The following is a 24,700-nucleotide window of genomic DNA, read 5'->3' on the forward strand; positions in this document are numbered from 1 at the left end:
TTAAGAGCAGTGACAAAAACGCTTACATATCCAAAACGGCAACTTTACAGGAAAACAAAACCTTTTATAACTTTTAATGAAAGCATTTCTATTGGTTTATTCATTAAACAATTCTGACACAATGTAAAAAATAACTGTCAGTATTAAAACATGTCAAAAGTAGTAGGAACTATTTATAATGTGGGCTTTAACACATGTAGACATGGGTTCTAGCTTTACATAAAAGTCTAGGCATATGAATCAAATTAAATCAGACTTTTTTTCTTCCAATTTCGATTCAGTGGTTTTTGCCAGTATCGGACCAATTTCGATATTGAGTATCGAATCAGGACATCCCTATTCTGAACCATCCAAGATCCAGTCCTGTCTCTTACATTCAACATTACTTACACTGTAAACAGATGAGTTATAAGTCTTACTATAGATCTAAATCTAAATTTGTAGGCGGCCAGTTTGCCTACTGTTCCACAGTAGAACTCCAAATCATTTATTTGCAGCATTGCCATAAACAATAAAAGAAACTGCCGCAGACGTTCCAGTAGGATAAATAATAGCCAATAACTGACTAAGACCTAAGGGCTTCTCTCCATAATTGACCAAAATTAGAATCTGCTGGTGCTGCACTACCAATAAATGCATATTTCTATGTGCCAAGTATATAAAAGTGCACGTGCACTTCTGTTCCCTCATTTACTCAATCTGCCTGTGCCTCGCTTACGAGTGTGCGTTCAGTTTTACACCTAAATCACATCACAAGTCTCTTTTAATTTCCACAGAGAGGAATATGAAACAAGGCTTCCAAAACAAACACCAAACAACGGAACCTACCGAACAAACGAGGGTCAGGCGAAACGGGCGGAACTGTTTCAAACCTGGCCAACACTCTACAAAGGACGGCGATGTTTTATCCTCTCTCTCTCTCTCTCTCTCTTCAAGGAGGAAGCAATAAATAATTGAGCAGGACAGGCTATTCAAAACACTGGCATCCCCTCTTTATATGCCGACTCCAAAGCTGCACTTTTCCACAGGCCTGTTTGATAAGGAACTCTTTCATAAACCTTGAGTACGTTTCGTAAACCTCGAGATGTTAATGGGGAATTCACTGAATTCCTCTTTCCCCGGCCTGGATTTTATGACCACTCTGGCTCAGACGCTCCCAGTTCCAGGATTACACGTGTTTACACTTGGTTTAAGCATTTCCCCAAACCTGTGAAGAATAACGTTTTGCTCGAGTGTAGCGTAAGTGGTATCACAGCACCTTTTTTTTCCGCTTATCTGTAATATGCATGGCAGGGTTAGGCACGGATTAATGCTTTTAATTAAGGCTAGGTATGTTTTTTAAATTGTAAATGACCAATTGGCTTTGAGGAACATTTTATTTTCCTTTTTTCTAAAGAGATAAGAGATAAAGAGATAAAAACTCTACAAATCTACTGTATGTTTTTGTAAAGTAAATTAACGGGGAAAAATACGTCATTAATGTTAAATGTTTTACTTCAATTTTTGATCCAGTGATTTTGGCCAGTATCAGATCTGTACTTATACTGAGTATCGGAGAACCACACCCCTATCCTTAACCATCAAAAATCGTCAGGATTAGTTTTGGATCAATGCTTTTCACTCTTGATTGTTTTTTGTGTTTTTTACAAATGATAAATGGACTTTTGGCTTTAATAAACGCTTACATTTTTGCATTTTTTTAAAGCATTAGACACTTATTCGGACTTTTCTACCCTTTTCTGACGAAAAAAGACATTTAGGCCAAAAAAATTCTACAAATCTACTGTTTGTTTTTGCAATGTATATTAACGGGGAAAAAACAATCCATGTTAGATTGTATTGTTTTACTCCGATATTTGATCTGATTTTTAATTTTGGCCAGTATCCCAACAATACTGAGTATCATATCACCACACTCCTACCTTAGCCTAACTATACAAAATCTACATGATTTAGCATGGATTAATGCTTTTAACTCTGGATTGGTATATTTTTAAATGGTTAAAGGTCATTTGGCTTTGTAAAGTTAGTACATTCTTTTTTTTAGCATTTTTAAATACATTAAGCAATTAAAAATAGTTTTATTTGAAGATAAAGACAGTGATACTAGACAAAAAAACTAAAAAGCTCAATGAATTTACAGAAAATAAGCATCTAATTCAATACTTTTACTTTTTGTACTTGTAACGTAAATGAACTTGGGGGAAAAATCATATTGGATTATACTTTTTGATAAATTTTTTTCAGTATTTGTGGCTAGTATCAGAATAATACCGATAGTGAACATGGGAGTGAGACACCCCTATCCTAAAAAGCTCATATGCTTTTTAGAAAGTGTTAAATTTCTAGCATTTTGGAAATAATTATGCACTTAAAAAAACATTTCTGTGTTTTTCTGAAGACACAAGACGTTTAAAAACAAAGGAATCTCAACAGATATTTTTTTAAATATTAAAAACAAACATTGTATGTCTTATTTATACTGTTTGTATTTGTAAAGTTAATTAATTGGGACAAAATTATTCCTGAGACACAGTCTGCTGTCATATAAAATGATTTACCTTTAATTTTTTTTAAAGAGACAAGCTGCTCTTTTTATTCTGTCATTTCATTTATGATGAAAGGGCCAAAAGAAACAGCCCAAAACCACTTGAAACTAAATATGATTACTTTACAATGATGGCTTCAATTAAAAGTGAAGAACATTTTGGTCTCCCCCTATAAAGTTACAGTTTTGGAGATACATGCTTTTGTTTTGACGACAGATTTGTTGGTTGACTGTCTGGTTCACTGATGATGCCCTAAGCTGTGGCGCAGAACAAAACCTAGAGAAGAACAGCCCAAACCTTTGATAGCTCTTGTCCTGCGTCACACTGCCTGCAGGCCATACAGTTCCCAAACTGGTCCTTGTACTCCTGTTCCCTGCATTCCTGTCTCTCCTCTGCCACTATGGCAACCTGAGAGGGACAGAAAACGTGATCTCTATAGATAAGAATTCCAGCATTTCATCACAGCTTATGAAGGCCAGGATAAATCCTGAGGGAACACTGCAGTGCTGACACTAAGCCCTGCTCCCTGAAGGCCAGATTACTGTATAGTTACAGACTGTATTAAAACATTTCACTATGCACTTAAACTGCTATAACTGTAAACAATATTTACTGTAGATCAACTGTTTAATATTACTTATTTAATATAAATACAGCTCTGGAAAAAAAATAAGAGACTACTTAAAAATGAGTTTCTTTGATTTTACCAAATTGAAAACCTCTGGAATATAATCAAGAGAAAAATGGATGATCACAAGCCATCAAACCAAACTGAACTGCTTGAATTTTTGCACCAGGAGTGGCATAAAGTTATCCAAAAGCAGTGTGTAAGACTGGTAGAGGAGATCTCTTTTCAAGATGCATAAAAACCAGAGTTATTCCACCAAATATTGACATCTGAACTATTGAGGTCTGAAAGCTCTGCATCTTTTTTGTTGTTTCAGCCATTTCTCATTTTCTGCGAAGAAATGCTCTAAATGACAATATTTTTATTTGGAATTTGGGAGAAATGTCCATAGTTTTAAGAATAAACAACAGTGTTCATTTTACTGAAACATATACCTATAAATAGGAAAATCAAAGAAAATGATTCAGAAACTGAAACGGTCTCTCATTCTTTTCCAGAGCTATATAAATGATTTAACGGAAACAATGAAAAGAAAGTTATAAGAACATTACAAGAGCAACATTTAGGTTTTCCTGGTCTGTTATTTCAACATATGCATGCAAATGAGAGCTTTATGAGCTTAAAATGAAACATACTAGAAATAAATGCAGGAAAAATGTCTTCAGGACAGAATGCCAGGTGGACCTTTGTGGCCGCTGCGCCATCATGGAGGTCTCCCAGATGTTCACTCTGAAATAAAAGCCAAAAAAGTAGGATTAGAAATTTTACACAACCTAAACAATCCAGTAAACCAAGCACACTTATACTGTAAATTCCAATGCCCAAAAAAAACATTTTTTATACTAGAGGAAGCTACAAGTATAGAATATACAGTATTAATTAGGAGTGGGTAATATGGCAAAATGTTACATCACAATTTTTTAAAACAAAATCATGATACATGATGTTTATGACAGTATTTTGACACAGACAAAACAACTTAGTAGCAACAGATTCTTAAAACTGCTATGCACATACTGAATTCCACACAATACAATGAAACAAGACAAATGTTTAAACTGTCTGTAAAGAAATGTGATGTTCAAAAGTGTCCAGTATTCTACACTGACGGTGTTCATGATATGCTCAGAAAAGTATATTAAAGTGTATCACGATAAAATATGGTCATGTTGCCCATCCCTATTACTATAATAAAAAGCATTTACTGCAAAAGAAACTTCAACTTTATAGGATAAAAAAAAAGGTCAATACAAAAAAAAATATTTTATATTATTAATTAATTGATGTATTATCTTTATTTAACCAAAATGAACATTGAAAAACATAAAAAATAGAGCATATATAGTGTTACCATGTATGTTTAAAAAAGCAACATGAGAAGTGAGTAAATAACTTTCAATAATGGCAAAAAGATGTAAAATAATTTATTCCTAGTTATTTTATAGCATTTCTTATGTAATACTGTTTTGGTAATCTGGTAATTTATGGTAGAAAGATAGTGGAAATATAAGAAAAGTGTGAATTGTCTTGACAATGCTAATATATAGATTATATATAGACTAGACTATATAACTAGATTTATATAACATGAACATTAAAGTATACAGCTCTGAAAAAAAATAAGAGACCACACCAGTTTCTCAGATTTTGCTATGTATAGGTATATGTAAAATAATCATTGTTGTTTTATTCTATAAACTACAGACATTTCCCCCACATTCCAAATATAAATATTGCCAATTAGAGCATTTATTTGCAGAAAATGAGAAATGGCTGAAATAACAAAAAAGATACAGAGCTTTTAGACCTCAAATAATAATGCAAAGAAAACACGTTCATATTCATAAAGTTTTAAGAGTTCTGAAATCAATATTTGGTGCGATAAACTGGGAGTTTAATCACAGTTTTCATGCATCTTGGCATGCTTTCCTCAACCAGTCTTATACACTGATTTTGGATAACTTTATGCCACATCTGGTGCAAAAAATTCAAGCAGTTCAGCTTGGTTTGATGGCTTGTGATCATCCATCTTCCTCTTGATTATATTCCAGAGGTTTTTAATTCGGTAAAATCAAAGAAACTCGTCATTTTTAAGAGGTCTCTTTTTTACATAGCTATGCTTTAAGCATCACATTTACCTTCAACACAAAAAAACAAAACTGATCTGAAATCAGTGCAGATGTGCTGCTGATCTTCTTTCTCCCACATCATCAAATGATCTCCTGTCTTACCAGCAGTGACTTGGTCCTGAAGGTGATCAGAAGAAGTCTAGGCTGCTCCAGCAGGTTCCTCTTCACCTCCTTCTCTCCTGCATTCCTCCTCCTCCTCTACTGCTGCTGCTGCTGCTTCTGTCTCTCCTCTGCTTCCAGCTCAGGATCAGAGCTCAGATCAAAAGCAGCAGGAGCGCAGAGGAGCTCGGGTAATCTGATCTGTGATCAGCACGCAGGACACATCAAAGCTTCAGCCGGGGATCCACAAACCACACGTACAACACCGTGCAGCTCCACTCAGCACTTCAGCTTCTCCACCCGGCACTGCGCGCACGGCGGCTTCAGTTCATGACATCAGGGTGATTCGCTCGGTTCGGTTCGGTTCGGCTCGGCTCGGTCTGATGGTGGATCAGAGCTCGGCACACTCGGATAGTTTATTTCAGCGCCTCACGGACGCGCTCTGAATTTATTTCCAACCCGTTTCCAACTAAAGCCCCGCCCATGCGCTGGATTGGCCAATAGGGCATCACTTCTGCAATTATCGTGCTACTATTGGCTAGCAAGTTTTCGCGTTCTGAGCTAGGATTGGTTAGAAGTTCACTGGAGGCGGGAAAGCTGTGTTCCATAGTTCCAAAACAGGTGGAAAAGAAAATCTAGCCGTATAGATTACGCGACGTCACTCATACCGCTGTCTGATTGGTCGCGCCGGTCGTATGCAAATGAGGTGAAGGGAAATCCTGCACGTTGGGTAGTAAGTAAATAAAAACAAAGAAAAATGAAACAATTAAATTCAATTAAAAAAATAACCCCACAACCTATTTTACAGTACCTTTACTATGAATTAAATAAAAATATGTAGTATTATATTGTGATTAAATATGTAAAAAATCCATAATGTATGTTAGCTGTGGAGTATTACAATTCACACACAGGTCTGGAAAAAAACTTAAGAGACCATTTCAGTTTTTGAATCAGTGTCTCTGATTGTTGTTTTATTCTATAAATTACGGACAACAAAAATTTCAAATAAAAATATTGTCATTTACAGCATTTATTTGCAGAAAATGAGAAATGGTCAAAATAATGAAAAAGGTACAGAGCTTTTAGACATCAAATAATGCAAAGAAAACAAGTTCATATGCATAACGTTCAGAAATCAATATTTGGTGGAATAACCCTGGTTTTTAATCACAGTTTTCATTTATCTTGGCATATTCTCCTCCACCAGTCTTACACACTGCTTTTGGTTAACTTTATACCACTCTTGGTGCAAAACTCCAAGCAGTTCAGCTTGGTTTGATGGCTTGTGATAATCCATCTTTCTCTTGATTGTATTCCAAAGGTTTCGTAAAATCTAAGAAACTCATAATTTTTAAGTGGTCTCTAATGTTTAGAACTGTATGTTAAATAATGAATGTGTCTGAGGAAAACATATGAAAAAAAGGAATTATTTTTATTTATTTATTATTTTCAATGTTATAATTATTACAGACACAATAATAATATAATACTAAGAAATGTATAATGGTACTGCAACAATTGCAGACAATTGTTAACTGTATATCAACAAATAATTGTTGATAATCTGAACAAAAGCTTGATCAATATTTCAGTATCTATATTATATTTTAGGTTTTACATTTCAGTTGACCATTAGCTGCTTACTGCTTTACTATTTGCACTTATTATATAACATATGTAAATCTACGGATTTTTTTTATTCTAGAGTACATTTTATGGTAAATTCAGAAGGATTTAGTCCCACTGTCTAAATTAAATACATATTTATTTACTCGGCCACTCGCTGTTTTCAGTCCTACAGCATTGTGATTAGAATGAAAATGCTGCCCTCTACTGGTCAACAGACACACTTCTTTAATATCAGCTAGCGTGTGTCTTCACCCCAATGTCTTGTGCGTTATTTGTAACACCTTAGATTTTGAGGCAGGATGCAAATGCAAGAGGGTTTTAATAGAAGCCGTATAGAACTTTAACATACTTACAAACACTTCTAGAAAGATTACAATAACAAACTGCAAAGCACTAACTAGACAAGAAAATACTAACAAATCCAGAAGTCAAAGAACCATACACCTTCTCATTCCCATTTTTTTCTACATAGTACTTGAATAGCAAAGTCAGCCAGACTATGAAGGAACACATAAGAAATCGTGTAGTGTCTTAAAAGTGTTAAACAAAACAAAATACTCTGTAGAGCATTTTGGTGGCTCTTATCTGGGGTGCTGTTAACTTGCTATTTACTTGCTGTCTGTGGCTGGTAACTCTGCTAAACTTATCCTGTGGTAACAACAGAGGTAACTCTTGCTCTCTTTTTTCTGGGCTGTTTCTGATGAGAGCCAGTTTCATCATAAAGGGTTTGAGGGTCTTTCTGACTGTAGTTTTTTTTTTTTTTTTTCAGATTGACTGACCTTCATTTCTTAAAGTTATTTTTTTTTCTTTACTAAGTTGAGTAGTTCTTGGCATTATATGGATTAGAACATTACTCAGATAGGGCTATTTACTGTATACCATCTCAACCTCTTCACAACTTTACAACTGATGCTCACAAACACATTAAGAGGCAAGAAATTAAGAACAAATTAATTCTTGACAAGTTCAGCACAGCTGTTCACTGCAAGCCATTTCAGGTGACTCTTCCACATAAATCTGACTGAAAAAAATGTATGTTAATATATTTTGGCTTGTTTCACACTTTTTTGTTTAGTAAATCATTCCATATGTTTTTATTCATAGTTTGGATTACTTTATTATTTATCTACACATTTTAAAATCATAACTGGTACTGCATATAAACTGATATTTTCTGCTCTTCTGAATGACACTGAGGTGATACACTCTTCCCAACACCACACCATCTGGACCCCTAGGCTACCCTGTCTCTTTAAGAGGACACTGTGGTGCTGAGATGCAGAGAGAGGAAGGGATGGGACTCGTGCTCTGAGCGCGAGCTGAGGGAATCCCAGGTGTCCCGCATGCTCACAGCATTCACACTGTGCTCCTGCTTACACCACTAGCTCAGCAACCCACCAACCCAGAGCAGCCAACTTGTGCTAGCCAGGCTTATTGTATGGACGCGTGTTTCTGCATGGAATCATAAAGCGAGCTCTGCTGCTGTGTGTGCTGCTCATCTCTCTCCTCTCTGAGAGGCTGGGGTGAGTAAGCGCTCATCTATCGACTTACTGCGGCAGTGCTGGAAGAGAATGGGGCTTTATACAGTAGAGTGCATGACCTGCATCCTCCACCTTTCTCCATCCATATCTGCAGTGTATCTGTTGAGGCTGGATACAGATAATCTGCTGTTTAGAATTAATAAAATTATGCTGTAGCGACATACGACAGAAACTCACTAGTTGGGAGGATAATTATGTGTTTTTTGGCGCAAGCCGGTGCTGAGAGTCCTTGACTGAGGTTGCGTGACGTCATCGGGGGATACTGCGCCACAAATGCCTTAAAATCATCAGTTATAGAAAGTGTGAAATGATGGACATTTATCATGGTAATGCTTTATAATGGTATTGATTTGTAGTGTTACAGTTGTTACATATAAATTCTAAGTATAATTATATATAGGCTATAGTGCCAGTCATACATGGTATGTTATTATTACGTGGTAGGGTTGACTTTACAAGCCAATAATAATCCTCTTAAAACACATGCATACAATTGTATTAGGAAACATAGGAACTGTTGCAGATGTATTGTACCTAGTGGTGGGTTTAATCAAATGCAGTCGTGATTTTCTTTTTAAAATAGTTTTTTTTATTATTATTTGCATTTATTTCTTTTTTTTTTTTTTCATAAGACGAACCAGCTAATGAAGTTCATTAAAATTAGCATAAAATCTATGTCAAATTCAAACATTATTTTTTTTAAAAGAAAAACAATAGCTGATAATGTCCACAAAATACATAAGTGTAATAAATATATAAAAAAAGATATATAACAATCAGATAGAAATACTGGATTTAATTATAAAAAATAGGTAATAATATTTATTTAAAAAGGTTCACAAAAAATAAATGTATATATGTATTTATAATAATGAACAAAAATACATCTGAACTTCACATACAAATACAGTTTTTTTTTTACTTTTTTAACGTTTTTTTATTGTTATTTTTTTATTATTTTTATTAGTTATTTTATTTTTGTCTTATTTTCTAAGAAAAACGATATGTCCACACAATAAACAAATATTTAACTGTAATCTTGTATTATATTAGAAAATAATGTTAAATATGTTTACAAAAATAAATTAGTATATATAGCAAATAAAATATATCTGTGAACTACAAATACTTGCTAATAATGAGCAAATAATATTATAAATAAAGATTTTTATTCTTAAGAAATTATGCTATAATAATATAATAATATAGTAGAATATAAAAAAATAATAATAAATAAATAGATAAATGTCACCTTCAACTACAAATCCCAACATGCAGCGCGGCCTCGTGCAGGCAAAGCCGCAGCTACAGCAGCAACACTCTGCTACATTAGACTGTTAGAAACGCCTCGTTTTAGAGGGATTTATCCCTGAGGAAGCTAATTAACTCTCTCTTTGTCCCTCAGCTAACTCTGTTTTTCTCCTACAGGACGGGAGCAGCGCGGCAGAGCGGCTGACTTTGAGTAAAATCTGAGAAACGCAGGGCAGAGAAACTCAATCCCGGGGCGGTTGGCTGCAGCCCGTTAGACTGCATTGAGCTCCCTCGGTATAGGAGGAGGAGGCGGGTCCAGGAGGAAAACACGGCTAAATAAAGCCTATTACAGCAGCATCATGGGCTGATCCTAAAGCTGCTGCCGGAATGAAGCGAAAAGAAGCGAGAATGAAGACCAAAGTGGAGATTTCGAGAAGATACCGGTGAAGAGAGCTGAACCGCAGTGTGAAACAGACAGACTGCAGCTGTGTGAATGTGTACGGAGAAGATACATAAGGAGAAACTGGCTGGAAAGAGATGGCAGCCAATCACGAGCCGTGGTAAGCAAGATACTTATCTATCTATCTACACGTGGTTTTATACAGAGGATGAAGTCATGATGATTTAATGCCAAGTGTCTGAGATGGGCTACATGATGTTTGGGACCTTGCCATTAAAGGACCAGTATGTATTATATTGTCTATGTATATAAACTAAGGAAGTGAGGAGGAATGTGTTATCAGATGTTTAGAAAACTTGCTATGTTTAAGCTCTTGTATCTTTTGACAGCAGTGCCTTAGCTGCTATGTTCCTCTCAAAAATGTCTCAGCCCTAGTTTCACTCCCCAGTTTGCCAGGTATGGAATATGATAGCAGACAAACACAGGGTGCAGACACAGCATTAGATGCTACACATCCTCAAAAGTGGGTAGATACCCAAAAAACAGCTTTAGCTTTGATTGCGACATGCATTCGTTGTTGCATTGTTTCGATAAGCTTCTGAAATGTCACAAGATTTATTTCAATCCAGTGTTGCATTCATTTTTAACCAAGATCTTGCAGCAGCATTGATGATGGTAGAGTCTGACCGCTGCACAAAGTCTTCTCCAGCACATCCCAAAGATTCTCAATTCCGTTAAGTTCTGGACTCTGTGGTGAACAATCCATGTGTGAAAATGATGATCTCATGTTCCCTGAACCACTCTTTCACAATTCCAGCCCCATGAATCCTGACATTGTCAGCTTGGAATATGCTCGTGCCATCAGGGAAGAAAAAATCCATTAATGGAATAACCTGGTCTATATTCAGTATATTCAGGTAGTCAGCTGACCTCATTCTTTCAGCACATACTGTTGCTGAACCTAAACCTGACCAACTGCAACAACCCCAGATCTTTTGCGAAGTTAAATTCAGGTGGCCAGGCAGTGTATTGTATTTACAATGCATTTGATAGATGGAGATAGCTTAGACCCCAGAAGGACTACAAGATTAATGCTGAGCGGGCTAATATTCTCCAAGTAAACAGGTAAATACTGAGCTTCAGCTAAGGCTATCTAGGTCACACTAATAGGGATGGACATTCTTTGAAGATTTGAGTGCGTATCCATATTCATGCATGTTTTTTTCCTTTGTAGCAGCCGGTGTGACAGAAACTGAAAGTTTTACATTATTGAATTTGTTCTATAATGACATGCTATAAACACTTTATACTGTATTATAGTTGTATAAAAAAAGCAAAAAGAAAAGTAACTGTTAAGCATACATCCTGTAATGGTGATTTAGTGGCTTATTTGAACTTTAATGTTTGACCTTTTGTAATAAACAGCAGACATGATTGTTGATGTGGTCTCTGTGCATCCTAAGAAAACCCCTCCCTTGCAGAAGCACTGTACTGTTCGGATGTTCCCCGTTGCCCCTCTTTGAGGGGTCTTCTGCTAGACCACTTTGCATATTAAGACAATCTATTATTGTGTTTGAACAAATAAAAGACCCCCAGACCCCTTCTTGTAACTAAACAAAGGAGACATGCCTTGCATGTTGAGGAGACTACTCTAATAGCCTCCAGGATAATCTGATTTGTGTAACAGAGCTAATGTCATAGTGGCAGCCATAAATATTTATTAAGCTTCTTCCAGAACATTTAGTTGATGGTGTTCCATCAGTCAAGGGGTGGAACATGAAGTGGTTTCTGTGCAGTTTTTATCTCAGCAGAAATACGAAATGTCATGGGGAATTTACTTTTTTCTATACAAAAGGTATTTGTATATGTATAAAACTATGTAATTAGCATGCATTAGATTTGAATACATTTGCCAGTGAATTGAGAAATTGTGTTAATTGTTCTATTATAAATGATTCACAGTTACTATCACAGCATTCCAAATAGCACTGTGAAGGCTAGTTTTGTGATTTTGCTCAAATGCTATGAAAGCAAAGAACTACTTTGGCCCATTTGGGTGTTATCTTAATTGAATAAGTACTATGCACACATATGTGCATACTTATATGTTTATTAATCAGTTCTATTTGACAACTCTGCTCGTCTATTTGGGATTTGAATGATACTTAAAGCATATTACTGCATCTGTATTCAAAAAACAATGAGAAAACAGTATGTAAAATTATATGTAAAATGTAAAGTATTACACAGGGGATGGCTTGAGAACACTCACACTTGTATAAGTTGTGAGTTGTTATCTTGTGAGTAAGGCTGAACACTGGTCAGTGTGGTAATTGCAAGACAAGCTTAATTCATCATAGTTTGAACAAGGCCTGACCGTGGTGGCCAGTTATGTTTTCATTTTAGAAGGCATTACCACCCACAGTGGACAGCACAGTGGGACACTTTTAATGAGACAAGGCAGAAGTTATAGGACAGGGATTAGTATCATGTCCTATTACTTTGTCGATTGCATGCCGATAAATAAATATGCCTTTTTGTTAAAGAAACATTTTTGTAGTAAGGTTGTGCGAGTATGAAAAACGTCAATACATTAAGTAAAGGTTCATTAAATCGTACACACTCTGTTACCAGAATAGTTTATATGAACGAAAAAGTGGTTCTTACACTGCATCTCGTAGCTCCTTTATTTATGAGACTGTACTGTTCCCTTTTTTTTTAGATTTCAAATGACAAACTATTGACTATTGACATATTTAGACACCAAGGCGGTAAAAATGTTCTCTGTTTTGAAATGGGCTAGTCCCCATTGAAGCACTTTATTTTAGAGGAACATCTAAAAGTAGTTCATCTTGGTCAATCTACACTCAAACACTCTACTGCCCTAGAATTAGAAAGATGCTGCTAATGACACAAGTGTGTGCTATTTCAGAGGTTTTTGCATGATTTCTCAGAGGATTGACTCTGATTCATTCTCTATTCCCATCTGATTTATAATTCAGGTGTTTTCTGCTGATACAGAGAGCTGCTTTTGAATCGGTTCCATCTGAACTTGGCACTAACAATCCAATTGTCTCTGCAGAGCTGATCATTCAGCATCCTGACCTCACCAACACTCTTTTTGCTAAATGCAGTTCAGTTCTCACAGCATTGCTTCTGAATGTAGTAGCAAGCCTCCCCTCGAGAAAAGCAGAATAAAGTCTTTTTAATACTGTTGATTTTCGAAGAAGCAATAAATGTCTTAATTTTAGCTGTTTTGGTCTTTTTGACATGATTCAAATCTGGCAGTTGTTTATTACATTCTATCAGATATCTCAATCCCCAAAGATTTGCAAGAAAATCTTTTTATATCAACTTACATTGAAAATTGAGATGTTTTTTCTTCTCTCTCAGTAAAGTTGGCAGATTTTTTCATGACAGTTATCATATGTAAACTAATAATCTGGGCAGTGATCTACAGTATCTGTCTTCATGCTTTCAGGTTGCTGTTGGTCACAGTCAGTCATGACTACCTTGGCTGTAGGGTCTTTCAAGTCCCTTGGTCTTCAACGGTCCAGCACATCAAGCTGCTCGTCTACGAAGAAACACACTTCCCTGTGTGTGAGCAGCGGCTGCTTCACAATGGAAAAGTGGTGAGTAAGGATAGACGATGAAATTATAGTTGTATGTGTTACACCACAAAAGAATGAGAATGAGCTAACTATGTTTTTCTCTAAATAATATCTCTAATATTAGCCATGTCATGGGAGTGATGTGTGTAAATTGACCATAAAGTGTTACCTGAGGGGATGGCTTAGGAATACCAACACCTGTATGCATTGTAAGGTGTTATCTTGTGAGTTGCTAGGTGACATGAATTCTTTATATTTATACTTTTTATTGGGTGCCAGATAGATGGTACATTTAAACTCCTTAATCCACAGTGTCACGTCTGGAGTGGGTGGTATGGATTGAGACCGGCTGCGTCTGGTTAGAAAGTGCAATGTATTTCAGTTTCCATGAGACCTGATACTGGTTCCTGTCCCATGACATATGGCATAACAGAGTATGACAAAACACACAGCATGTCTAATATACAGCTCTGGAAAAGTTCCTTTGATTTTACCAAATTGAAAACAGCTGGAATATAATCAAGAGGAAGATGGATGATCACAAGACATCAAACCAAGCTGAACTGCTTGAATATTTGCACCAGGAGTGACATAAAGTTATCCAAAAGCAGTGTGTAAGACTGGTGGAGGAGAACATGCCAAGATGCATGAAAACTGTCATTTAAAAAAACAGGGCTATTACACCAACTATTGATTTCTGAACCTTTAAAACTTTATGAACATGAACTTGTTTTCTTTGTATTATTTGAGGTTTGAAAGCTCTGCATCTTTTTTATTATTTCAGTCATTTTTCTTTTTTTTCCAAATAAATGCTCTAAATGACTATTTTATTTGGAATTTAGGAGAAATGTTGTCTGTAGTTCATAGAATAAAACAACAATGTTCGTTTACTCAAACATTTACCTATAAATAGCAAAATCAGAGAAACTGATTCAGAAAATGAAGTGGTCTGTCTTTTTTCCAGAGCTGTATAAAAGAATATTTCAATAGACTATATGCAGTACTTGCTCTTGCCCATCATATAACACCTACCAGTTTGACATATTTGTTAGAGATAATTACCATCTCTTAGATTGTTGTTTCCCAAATTAGACAAGTCACCCCAGAGTGGCCTCTCCATGTGACCTTAATCAGCACTGAAATATTTGGGCGTATAATCCAGTATAACAAAGTGATTTAGAGGCTGAGCTGCGGCCAGGCTGGTTAGAATGTGGCCCATTGTGTGTGTTATCTGTACTCAGTCCAGGCTAAGAACTCATGACATGCAGATTTGCGCTTCTCTCTTCTCTGTTTAGCACAGCACATGCAGGCATGTACAGGCCTTTCTGCTAGCAGCACCTCTGTCTATCACACTTTACAAACATCTCACACACACCAGTAAATATCTCACTTGCATACTGGATAGTAGTTGTAACAGGAGACCCATCTCAGACAACATGAGTGTAAATGTTTTGGAAGCTTTAATAGTAATTCAGAGCTGGATGGGTCTGAGCTAAACTGTATGAGGCTTGAACTCAAGTAATATAAATAATATAATTGTAGGAAAACTGTTATTAGCTGTGTTCCAAAGCATAGGCTATAGCTAAGGTAGAGTGGGTCTTCTGTATGCCCTTTGTGTTGTTTGTGTGCAGAAAACTTTCTGGGGAACTGAAAACTAGAAAGGATACATCAGTTGCGCCGCAAAACCCCTTAAAATGTTGGGTGAATTCCTTGGCTGTATACGAAGGGTCCTTCATTTCAAAATAGCCTTCTATGACGTCAACTGAAAAATGAAGCCTGCCTTTCTGCAGCCCAGGCTTTAAAACACAGCTAATAAGTTTCCAAAATTAAATTACTTACTATATTACAGTATGTTCAATTGTAACCCTTGTATTGCAATTCACATCATATCTCCAAGTTCTTGCTCCAGTTTCAGCTAATTCATTGAGCCTTCTCTTCATGTTAGCCCCTCTGTGAGCCTGTTATTGGCATAAACAAAGCAGAGCTATGACCTGTTCTCTCTAAACAGTGCACTCATTGATTCTAGTGGTGTTTTTGCCCATGCGGAAGACAAAAACACAAGAAGTCATTAGTTGTTCTAATTCTCCCAAGACATCTGCCCATAATGATCAAGAGTCAGGTTTTGTTTGGTGTTAAATACATATTAGTTCTTTTTGTCCTAAACTTGAGTGTACAGACGTTAAAACGTTTAAGAAGAAATTCCTACATTTCTTTAAAATCATAGTTTTCCCAAAGATACCACCAGTAGTTACTTGTTTTAGATTTGTGCAAATTGCAAGGACAATGAGATCCTTCATTGTAAGAGTAAAGCTGTGAATAGGCCTGGGCGATACTGTAAAGCTATTGTTTCCTTTTCATTTAGTTTAGTATCCTTAGTATATCAATTGTATATCTGCTGAGATTTCATCTGACATGTTCTTTATGTAAAGATGTACAATCTCGGTTATCCCATTTTGTAAAATCTCATTAAAACAGTAATTTGATTAATCAAATTAATTCCATTAACCTCCCAGCCCTAGCTGTGAAAAAACATACAATGAATCTGATGTAGACTTCTTGTTTGGACTTTTCACCAAAACAGATTCCTTAAGAAGATATTCCTGAATGAGACCCATTGTTTTAAAAAATCTGAAATATTGTATATTAATAGCAATGTATTAATAAAAATAATTTGTAGGAATTTATAAATAAAATTATTTTTTAGCATAGAAATAAGTTATAACATGTGACCTGTATTGAAATATTGAATAAAACATCAAAATGTATAATATGCAAAGAGTTTCCAAGTTTCATAAATTCTTGTACGATCTGGTTTCTTTAGATACATTAAATCAGGTCAAAACAAGTTATATGGAACATTGTGTAAACCCTTTTTTGTAAGGCTTTTAATGGTTTAAAAGCAAAAAATATACTTATAAAAGGAGCTACATTTATCTCCAGCACTAACCCACACACGTATATTTTGTAAATAAAGTTAAATGAACAATCACAGATTCACACACTGTCCTGAAATGCTCTTAGGGTGATCAGTGTATTTCACTTAGAGACTTCATGAATCAAAAGGAGAAACATTTTTGAGGAACTTTGATTTTAAAGAGTCTGTGACACATACGTCACCACGGGCTCTTTTTTAATGAATACATATATAAATATTAGGGGTGTGTAATATTGTATCGTACGCAATAATATAGCCGACATTTTTAAATATTGTAAACAATATTATACCCTAATATCGTGCCATATCACCCAACCTTACATATCACCTAACCCTAATCAGTGTACTACTTTTTACTGTTTTTAGCAAAAGAAAAATTCACGCTGTTCTTATTTCCCATTATACATCTACTAGAGACAGATTATATCTGTCCAGTATAATTTATTTTTCCTTAATCCTGGATATATGGAGATATTTGGAGTGCATTATTAGTATTGTGATATTCTGAATCTTTGACTTTTGTTATAAATATGATAAAATTCTTGTATTTTTTCTCAGTTAAGGGTGTGCCGTATCCTATTGTATGCAATAATAACATTTAATTTTCATTGTGTTCCAGTAGTGTATTCTTGAAATATTGTTTTTTATTTAATGTTTTGTAATTTCGCCATATTATGATATTATTTTAGGGCATATTGCCTGATAAATAATGCATTTTATAGCAATGATCTGCTGTCAGTCATTTCAGACGCGTCTTCATTTTGTTCCACCTGCTGGAGGAGCTTTTCTGCATACTTTAGTGAGCTGGTTCACAAGTTTAGACGTGACTCAGTAACCTCACTTGTCTTAGAACATGCATTTTTGAGTATCATAAGTATGTAGAAGTATGTTATAGGAAAAACTGATTATCCATGTGATTATAAAAACGTTTATTTTGTTGTTATTCTCCGCTGATTGGAATGTGATTGAATAATAATAATGGTGATAAAGTAATGAGACTTTACAGTGTAATTATGGCTAAAATTTGCTTAGAAAACTTTACAAAATGAACTCTTGACCTAAAGGCCCAGAGCTGAATTGAAGTGATTTTCTGACTCCGTGGCCTGACTACTGTACACGCCTGGCCCTAAAGGGCTGAATGAAAAGAGCAGGTGGGCGAGTGCTCAGCTAGCCTACATATGCAAGTACAGAAAATAGTCTCAGGCGGTGTTATCTACTGATCTCGGTCCAGTCATCCAGGGTATCCCCGGGGACTGAGGTTCCATTCACTCTTTTTAAGCTTGATCACGAAAGAGCTTCAAAAGAGCAAGTCAAAGTTTATTTTTCACTCTGTAGAGTCTTCTGCCTGAGTAACAATGTTAGATAATAAAAATAGTTACATCAGATGTTGGCATTAGTCCAGCGTCTGTAATAAGCTTGGGAATTTGATGCTTTTGGTTATAATTGCTGGAGATGCTGTGACAAGTTGGGCATCCCATCATGCATTCCTGACAGTGTTAGAAAGAGTCAGATGTGTCAAATAAAGATAAACTGTTTAACCCATAGAAAACCTGGGTGTGTATCACTTACGGCAATCACTTACGGTAATACAAGCATGCTGTAATATGATATTATTTATTTCACATGATTTTTTTACCTATCGCAGCCTCTCCTAATTCTCTTATCTTTCTGCTTCTTGCTGTTGCACATAGAGGAGTGACCCATAAACTTGTTTTTATCTCTCTTATTTTTAATCTTTCCTCACTATTCTCACCTTTGGTTTTAAAACACTTGCCGCATTATTCGCACTATAGGGCGCACCTAAAATCCTTTGATTTTCCCAAAAGTCTGCCTTGTGTGCCTTATGTATGAATTTTACCAGTCAGGTTGTAAGAAGCAGTAAAGCCACTCTGCTGAAGCCCAGCATTATACAGGAGTTTCAGTGACGTTTCACCAGCACTGAGGCTACAGCAGCATTAGCCACTAATCATGCTAACAGAGCAGCATTAGCCTTAGCTGCTAGCCACGCTAAGCGCTAGCTATTTTGCCGTCAGAGGTGAGTATTATTATCCTGTAGCCTGCTGCTCATCCCGGCTAGCACTGCTGGAGCAGCTTAAGCCACTAACTGTGCTAAGCGCAAGCTCTTTCACCATTCAGAGGTGACTGTATCGGCCTGTAGCCTGCATATTAAATATATGTGCAATAAAATATCACAATACTTTATGTCAAAACATGATTTTTTTTAATTAATTGCAAGAATATACTACTGCAACCAAATTAAAAAATGTTTTATTTAGTATAAACATAAGAGTTTCATACAATCAGCAAAAACAACATGCAAAACATTTTGCTTATTTCCTAAATATAAACTTGTAAAAACCTGATTTTGTTCAAATAAATCAATTATAATAGTGTAACGACATGGTGTAACAAAATGTTACAAAATAAAATAATCAACCACAAAACAAAAATCTACCACAGAACTAAAGTACACCATATTAATTACATGCATATAAACTGCAAACAGACTATTAAAAGAAAAAAAAAAACGTAAATAACAAAACAATTGAAAAATAGACTGCTTTCAAGAACATCACGATATCACAATGAGGAGTTTCTTTTTTTGTGTAAATTATATACCACTAAGATGAGGCCAATACAGCACTGCTTAAATATGTGTGTTGTTTTCCATGTTGTACTGTACTATACTATATATTGAACCATGAGGTAAAAACCCCTGTGCAGAAAGTAACCTGACGTAATGTGTTCTGTTACACCCCACAGAGTATGTTAGTACTTGATCTGAGTGCAGAGGCTTAAGGTTATAATGCACTGTCGTTTGAACTGTGTTGTATTACAGAGTTGTATGTTTTTGCTGACATTTATTCTTGTAAAGGCATAGCTTAGGTGTGATGCTGCTAATCGGAGCTTGCTAGCACTGCTAACCGCGGCCGGGTAGCACTGCTAACCGCAGCTGGGTAGCACTGCTAACTGGGCTGGCTAGCGCTGCTTAACGGGGCTAGCGTTCACCCTGGAATTCTAAGCTTATTGTAAATAAACAGAAGCATTTTACTCACCCAAACACAGTTTTTAGGAGAGAAATCTGTGTAGATTAATATCCAGTGCTTGTTTGACTATAGAAAAAGTTTTTTTAAATAATTACTTGCTTAATTGTACTTAAACGCTTCCTTCAGCTTCCCCATTAGAAGGGAAACATGGTGACACTACTATTCAAAAAATTATAACCTAGATACATTGAACATCTTGCTTTTTTAAACAAGTAGTTACTACATACAAAACAATGCAATTATTTATTACAAATATTAATAAGCAATTTTTTTAGGTATCCCAGCAGAAATACCAAAAAGCACAATACATTTGCTGTTCTAGTTATGAATTTATTTCAGCAGTGCTACTCTAGTCATCCATTTAGTTAATTACTTCATTATATCTCAGTAGTGCTATCCTAATTGTGAATTTACTTTAGAATTTAATTTACTTTAGAGGATATATTTTCGGTTGTCAAATGTTCAGTGCATCCTTAATTTTTTAAGAACATGTATTGTTACTGTTAGGATGCAACTGATGAGTGTGGTAATCAATTAGAGTGGAGGGTCTGATTATATGCTTTTGCTTGCTAGCTTAATCAGGCTGCAGCTGCAAGAGGCAGAATATGCTGAGCGCAGTGGGTGAGTTAGCAGAATCTGGCGCTTTCACCTTGGACAGTCAAAGGCAGCAGGATTCGAGCTGGCCCAGTTCCAGGATCTGTGCAGAAAAAGGAGAGAGGCTGTATATCCCAGTGATTCATGGGATAATTGAAAATGCTCTCCAGCTTCTTGACTTGTCAAACAGGGTTTAAAGATGTGCATTATAAAGAATGATACTGATGTATGAAGAAAGAAAACGCTAAGAAGACACTAATCACATAATCTAGAGCTCATGTTTGTGCGACTACTGTATTTACCGTGGGTCTGCTTACTACTATATCTGCAGACAAGTGAAAAAAGCCTTAGGTGTTTAGAATGTTTAAAATGGCCTGTAGATGTCTTCATAACAGTCTCTTAAATCAGTTGCAGGGGGACTGAGATTGATTGTAACCATGTATTGTTATAAAACAGACACTGACTTCTCTTTTGTATTTTGATAATCTAAATCCAAGCATTCATAATCAACATAATCTGCTAATCTAAATCACATAAACAGCTAATCTTAATCTAAGCATTCATAATCCAAACATTGGCATGATAGAGAGCTTTACCATACAGATTGCTGTACTGTTGGTATGGTACAGTTATGCTAATATTATGCTATTAAAATCCCTTTTTCCTTTTCTTCTTCTGTAGATTAATGACAGAGTTGAAGTTGGATCTTTGGTACCGCACGGGAGTCGTGAAATATTCATGACGCTGCACGGCCGAGGCCTGAGAGGGGGAGGTAAGAATATTAAAGATCCCATGGACAATAAATATGCCTGTTTGCAGACTTACTCACATTTCAATTAAAGATGAAGTATTTATTCTCCAAAACTATAATTGTAACAGTCTAATTAAGAATGTTGCTACAAGTGTTATACTCTGTTACAGGGAGGTTTGGACAGACTACTCCACCTTTAGTGGAGTTCCTGAAGGACATTTTACGTAGATATCCAGAGGGTGGACAAATACTGAAAGTAAGTGTTGTAATTAATGTATCATAAGTTAAAATATATATTTCAGTTTTACAAATTACTTAATAAAGCAGCCTTATGGACAGCATAAAGCAGTCCCGAGAAGCTTTTATAAATATATTTGCCAGTCAGTTTGCAAAGACTGGGAATATAATTGAATATATACTAGGGGTGGGTATCATCACTGATTTCCCAGTTCGATTCGATTCCGATTCACAAGGTCTCGATTCGATTTTCAAATCGATTTTCGATTCGATTCGATTCTCGATTCAACATCGATTAATTTAGGGAAATTTCAGTTACCATAAAAATTGTAGTTTGAATATGAAATGTAATTATACAAGGAACACTCAAATTTCATTATTAAAATATTAGTTTATATTATGAACACTCACTTATGAACTGTATATCCTTACATATAAATGTTACCAGAGCTTCAGATATTTTTTTAGCACGAGGAGAACTTGAAGGTAGTTTCATCGCAAATGCTTTCTCTAGTGGAGTTTGTGTGGGTTCTGCCGTTTTCTGAGTATCAGGATGGTGTCGCGTTAGATGATTTCTCAGATTTGTGGTATTTCCACAATATTTCAGCTCCTTGTTGCACAGTTTACACACAGCTTTGCTTTTATCCAGCTCTTCCCTACCGCCATAGCTTCTGAATCCAAAATGCAACCACACGTCTGCCTTCAGGTTCTTGGGCGCCTGCACTCCTGCTTCAGCCATGCTTAACTGATCACCCCAGCCAGAGCGCGCTGCTCGGAAAAAAAGGATGGTCTCGCGAGATCTACGCGAGACGTTAAAGCTACGCATACACGGGGAAAAGGGGCTAGTTATAAAGATCGATCTCGGGTTTATATAAATCGATATCGGATCATTCAAATGAGGATCGATTTAAATCGAATAATCGATTTTTTTAACACACCCCTAATATATACTATATTTATACTAGAAACTTTACTTATAGACCAAAGGAAGGTTGTTGTTCATACACTATATGAATCCATCTAGTTGCTTTAAGTTGTTGAGAAGTATTGCCAATAGAACTATATGAGGCAGGTACAAATAAACCTATTGGCATCATGCCTAAAGCCAGGCATGGGGTAAAGGGGTATAAAGCCTTACAGCATTGAGCTGGGCAGGTGCAATCAAATCATTATAGCAATGGTTGAGAAGGCCTTCTCTAGACAGTAAGGACAGATACTCCAATAAAAGCAGGATAATATAATAATAGAAGAGAAGACTAAGAGAAGAGTTTCTTTGATTTAACCAAATTGAAAACCTCTGGAATATAATTGAGAGGAAGATAGATGATCACAAGCCATCAAACCAAGCTGAACTGCTTGACTTTTTGCACCAGAAGTGGCATGAAGCAGTGTGTGAGACTGGTGGAGGAGAACATGCCAAGATGCATGAAAACTGTGATTAAAAACCAGGGTTATTCCACTAAATATTGATTTCTGAACTTTTAAATTATTATGAATATGAGCTTGTTTTCTTTGCATTATTTGTTTTTATTTGGAATTTGGGAGAAATGCTCTCTGTAGTTTATAAAATAAAACAACAATGTTCATTTTGTTCAATCATATACCTATAAATAGCAAAATCAGAGACACTGATTCAGAAACAAAAGGAGTCTCTTCATTTTTTCCAGAGATGTATTTTTAATACCCTTGAATTCATTAGTAATAATGAATAGGCAGGTATCCCAATATTGTTATAATGTATGCCAAATTTGTATAGACAGGCTTTGCTGACAGTATATGTGTCACATCTGGTGCTGTTAGCTCCTCTGTTTCTCACGCACCCAGCTCTGACAGAGGTTCTCAGTCTAACAACTACATTACCCAGAACGCACCACCCGCTGACACGCACACACCTAGTCACACGTCACCTCACCTGCTCCAACCAGGAAGCCCCGAATATTAGTCTGGCACTATTTAAGGACACCTCTCACACACTTCTGTGCCGGGTATTGTTGGATTTTCCTCATTACTAAGCGTTACTATCTTTTGTCTCTGTTATCTTCGTGTATGACCTTGTTTTGTTTTTCTCGACGCCGATTTTTGGATTATCTCTGATTGTGGATTTTTTTGTGTATGACCTGGACTGTTTCACGTTTGTTCGATTTTGGATTACCTCTGATGTTGGCCTGCTTGTGTTTGAACTCTGGACTGTCTCTCACTCATGGTATGGTTATTCCTACGTTGCTTCTGTTTTTCGGTGCTCTAACTCTGTTTGTACGACTACCCTTTTTTCTGCCTGCTATTTTAATAAACAACCCGTTTTACTGCATCTGCCAGTGATGTGCTGGATCCGACTCTTTTGGCTGAATTTCATGCTCGTCATCCGGGCAAACCTGCTCCTAGACCCCGTGGGCGTCCCAAGCGCTCACTTTCCTCGTCGGTTCCGGTTCGTCGGGGTTCCCAGCTCCGCAACCCCCGCCTGTCCGGCACCTCTGTGGCTACTCCTGTTCCTCCCGCCGGTACTCCCTGTCCGTCGGGTGGGCGTCGTCGTGGTCGTCCTCGTTCCGTTCCCGTTCCGACTCCCTCGGGGGGAGGTACTGTCACATCTGGTGCTGTTAGCTCCTCTGTTTCTCACGCACCCAGCTCTGACAGAGGTTCTCAGTCTAACAACTACATTACCCAGAACGCACCACCCGCTGACACGCACACACCTAGTCACACGTCACCTCACCTGCTCCAACCAGGAAGCCCCGAATATTAGTCTGGCACTATTTAAGGACACCTCTCACACACTTCTGTGCCGGGTATTGTTGGATTTTCCTCATTACTAAGCGTTACTATCTTTTGTCTCTGTTATCTTCGTGTATGACCTTGTTTTGTTTTTCTCGACGCCGATTTTTGGATTATCTCTGATTGTGGATTTTTTTGTGTATGACCTGGACTGTTTCACGTTTGTTCGATTTTGGATTACCTCTGATGTTGGCCTGCTTGTGTTTGAACTCTGGACTGTCTCTCACTCATGGTATGGTTATTCCTATGTTGCTTCTGTTTTTCGGTGCTCTAACTCTGTTTGTACGACTACCCTTTTTTCTGCCTGCTATTTTAATAAACAACCCGTTTTACTGCATCTGCGAGTGTCTGTATTCTGTGCACACCATGACAATATGTTTCTAATATCTAAACTTAGCAAGGTCTTTCTGTCTGAAAAGTCTTTGGAACAGTAATGTTACAAAATGTGTGAAATGCAAATGAAGAAATGAGAGGCTATGCTCAGGGTTTTGCATAGATGCACAAAATGGAAAGTTGTTAAGGGAGGA

The 24,700-nt window shown here is 36.5% G+C and overlaps 2 protein-coding genes across 6 annotated transcripts in view; one reads left to right on the forward strand and one right to left on the reverse strand.

The window, feature by feature from the left end:
* tnfrsf19 (tumor necrosis factor receptor superfamily, member 19) overlaps window positions 1-6,248 on the reverse strand; it is a 37,814-nt gene extending 31,566 nt beyond the window's left edge. For 2 of the 3 annotated variants that reach the window (XM_049466869.1, XM_007234503.4), the window contains exons 1-3: window positions 5,409-6,246; window positions 3,813-3,906; window positions 2,847-2,957 (exon numbers count right to left, since the gene is read on the reverse strand). In XM_049466869.1, the coding sequence (XP_049322826.1) occupies window positions 2,847-2,957; window positions 3,813-3,884 (183 nt within the window). In that variant the 5' untranslated portion in view covers window positions 3,885-3,906; window positions 5,409-6,246. Of the gene's footprint in view, window positions 1-2,846; window positions 2,958-3,812; window positions 3,907-5,408 lie in introns of all 3 variants that reach the window. The other variant, XM_015601632.3, reaches the window with a different exon arrangement.
* A 2,124-nt stretch (window positions 6,249-8,372) lies between these two features.
* Window positions 8,373-24,700, forward strand: part of sacs (sacsin molecular chaperone) — a 41,258-nt gene continuing 24,930 nt past the window's right edge. For 2 of the 3 annotated variants that reach the window (XM_007234505.4, XM_007234506.4), the window contains exons 1-5: window positions 8,373-8,560; window positions 10,007-10,389; window positions 13,711-13,861; window positions 21,098-21,188; window positions 21,338-21,423. In XM_007234505.4, the coding sequence (XP_007234567.3) occupies window positions 10,367-10,389; window positions 13,711-13,861; window positions 21,098-21,188; window positions 21,338-21,423 (351 nt within the window). In that variant the 5' untranslated portion in view covers window positions 8,373-8,560; window positions 10,007-10,366. Of the gene's footprint in view, window positions 8,561-9,872; window positions 10,390-13,710; window positions 13,862-21,097; window positions 21,189-21,337; window positions 21,424-24,700 lie in introns of those variants that run through there. The other variant, XM_049466862.1, reaches the window with a different exon arrangement.

The sequence above is a fragment of the Astyanax mexicanus genome, chromosome 18 (assembly GCF_023375975.1).
Source record: "Astyanax mexicanus isolate ESR-SI-001 chromosome 18, AstMex3_surface, whole genome shotgun sequence".
Classification (NCBI taxonomy): domain Eukaryota; kingdom Metazoa; phylum Chordata; class Actinopteri; order Characiformes; family Acestrorhamphidae; genus Astyanax; species Astyanax mexicanus.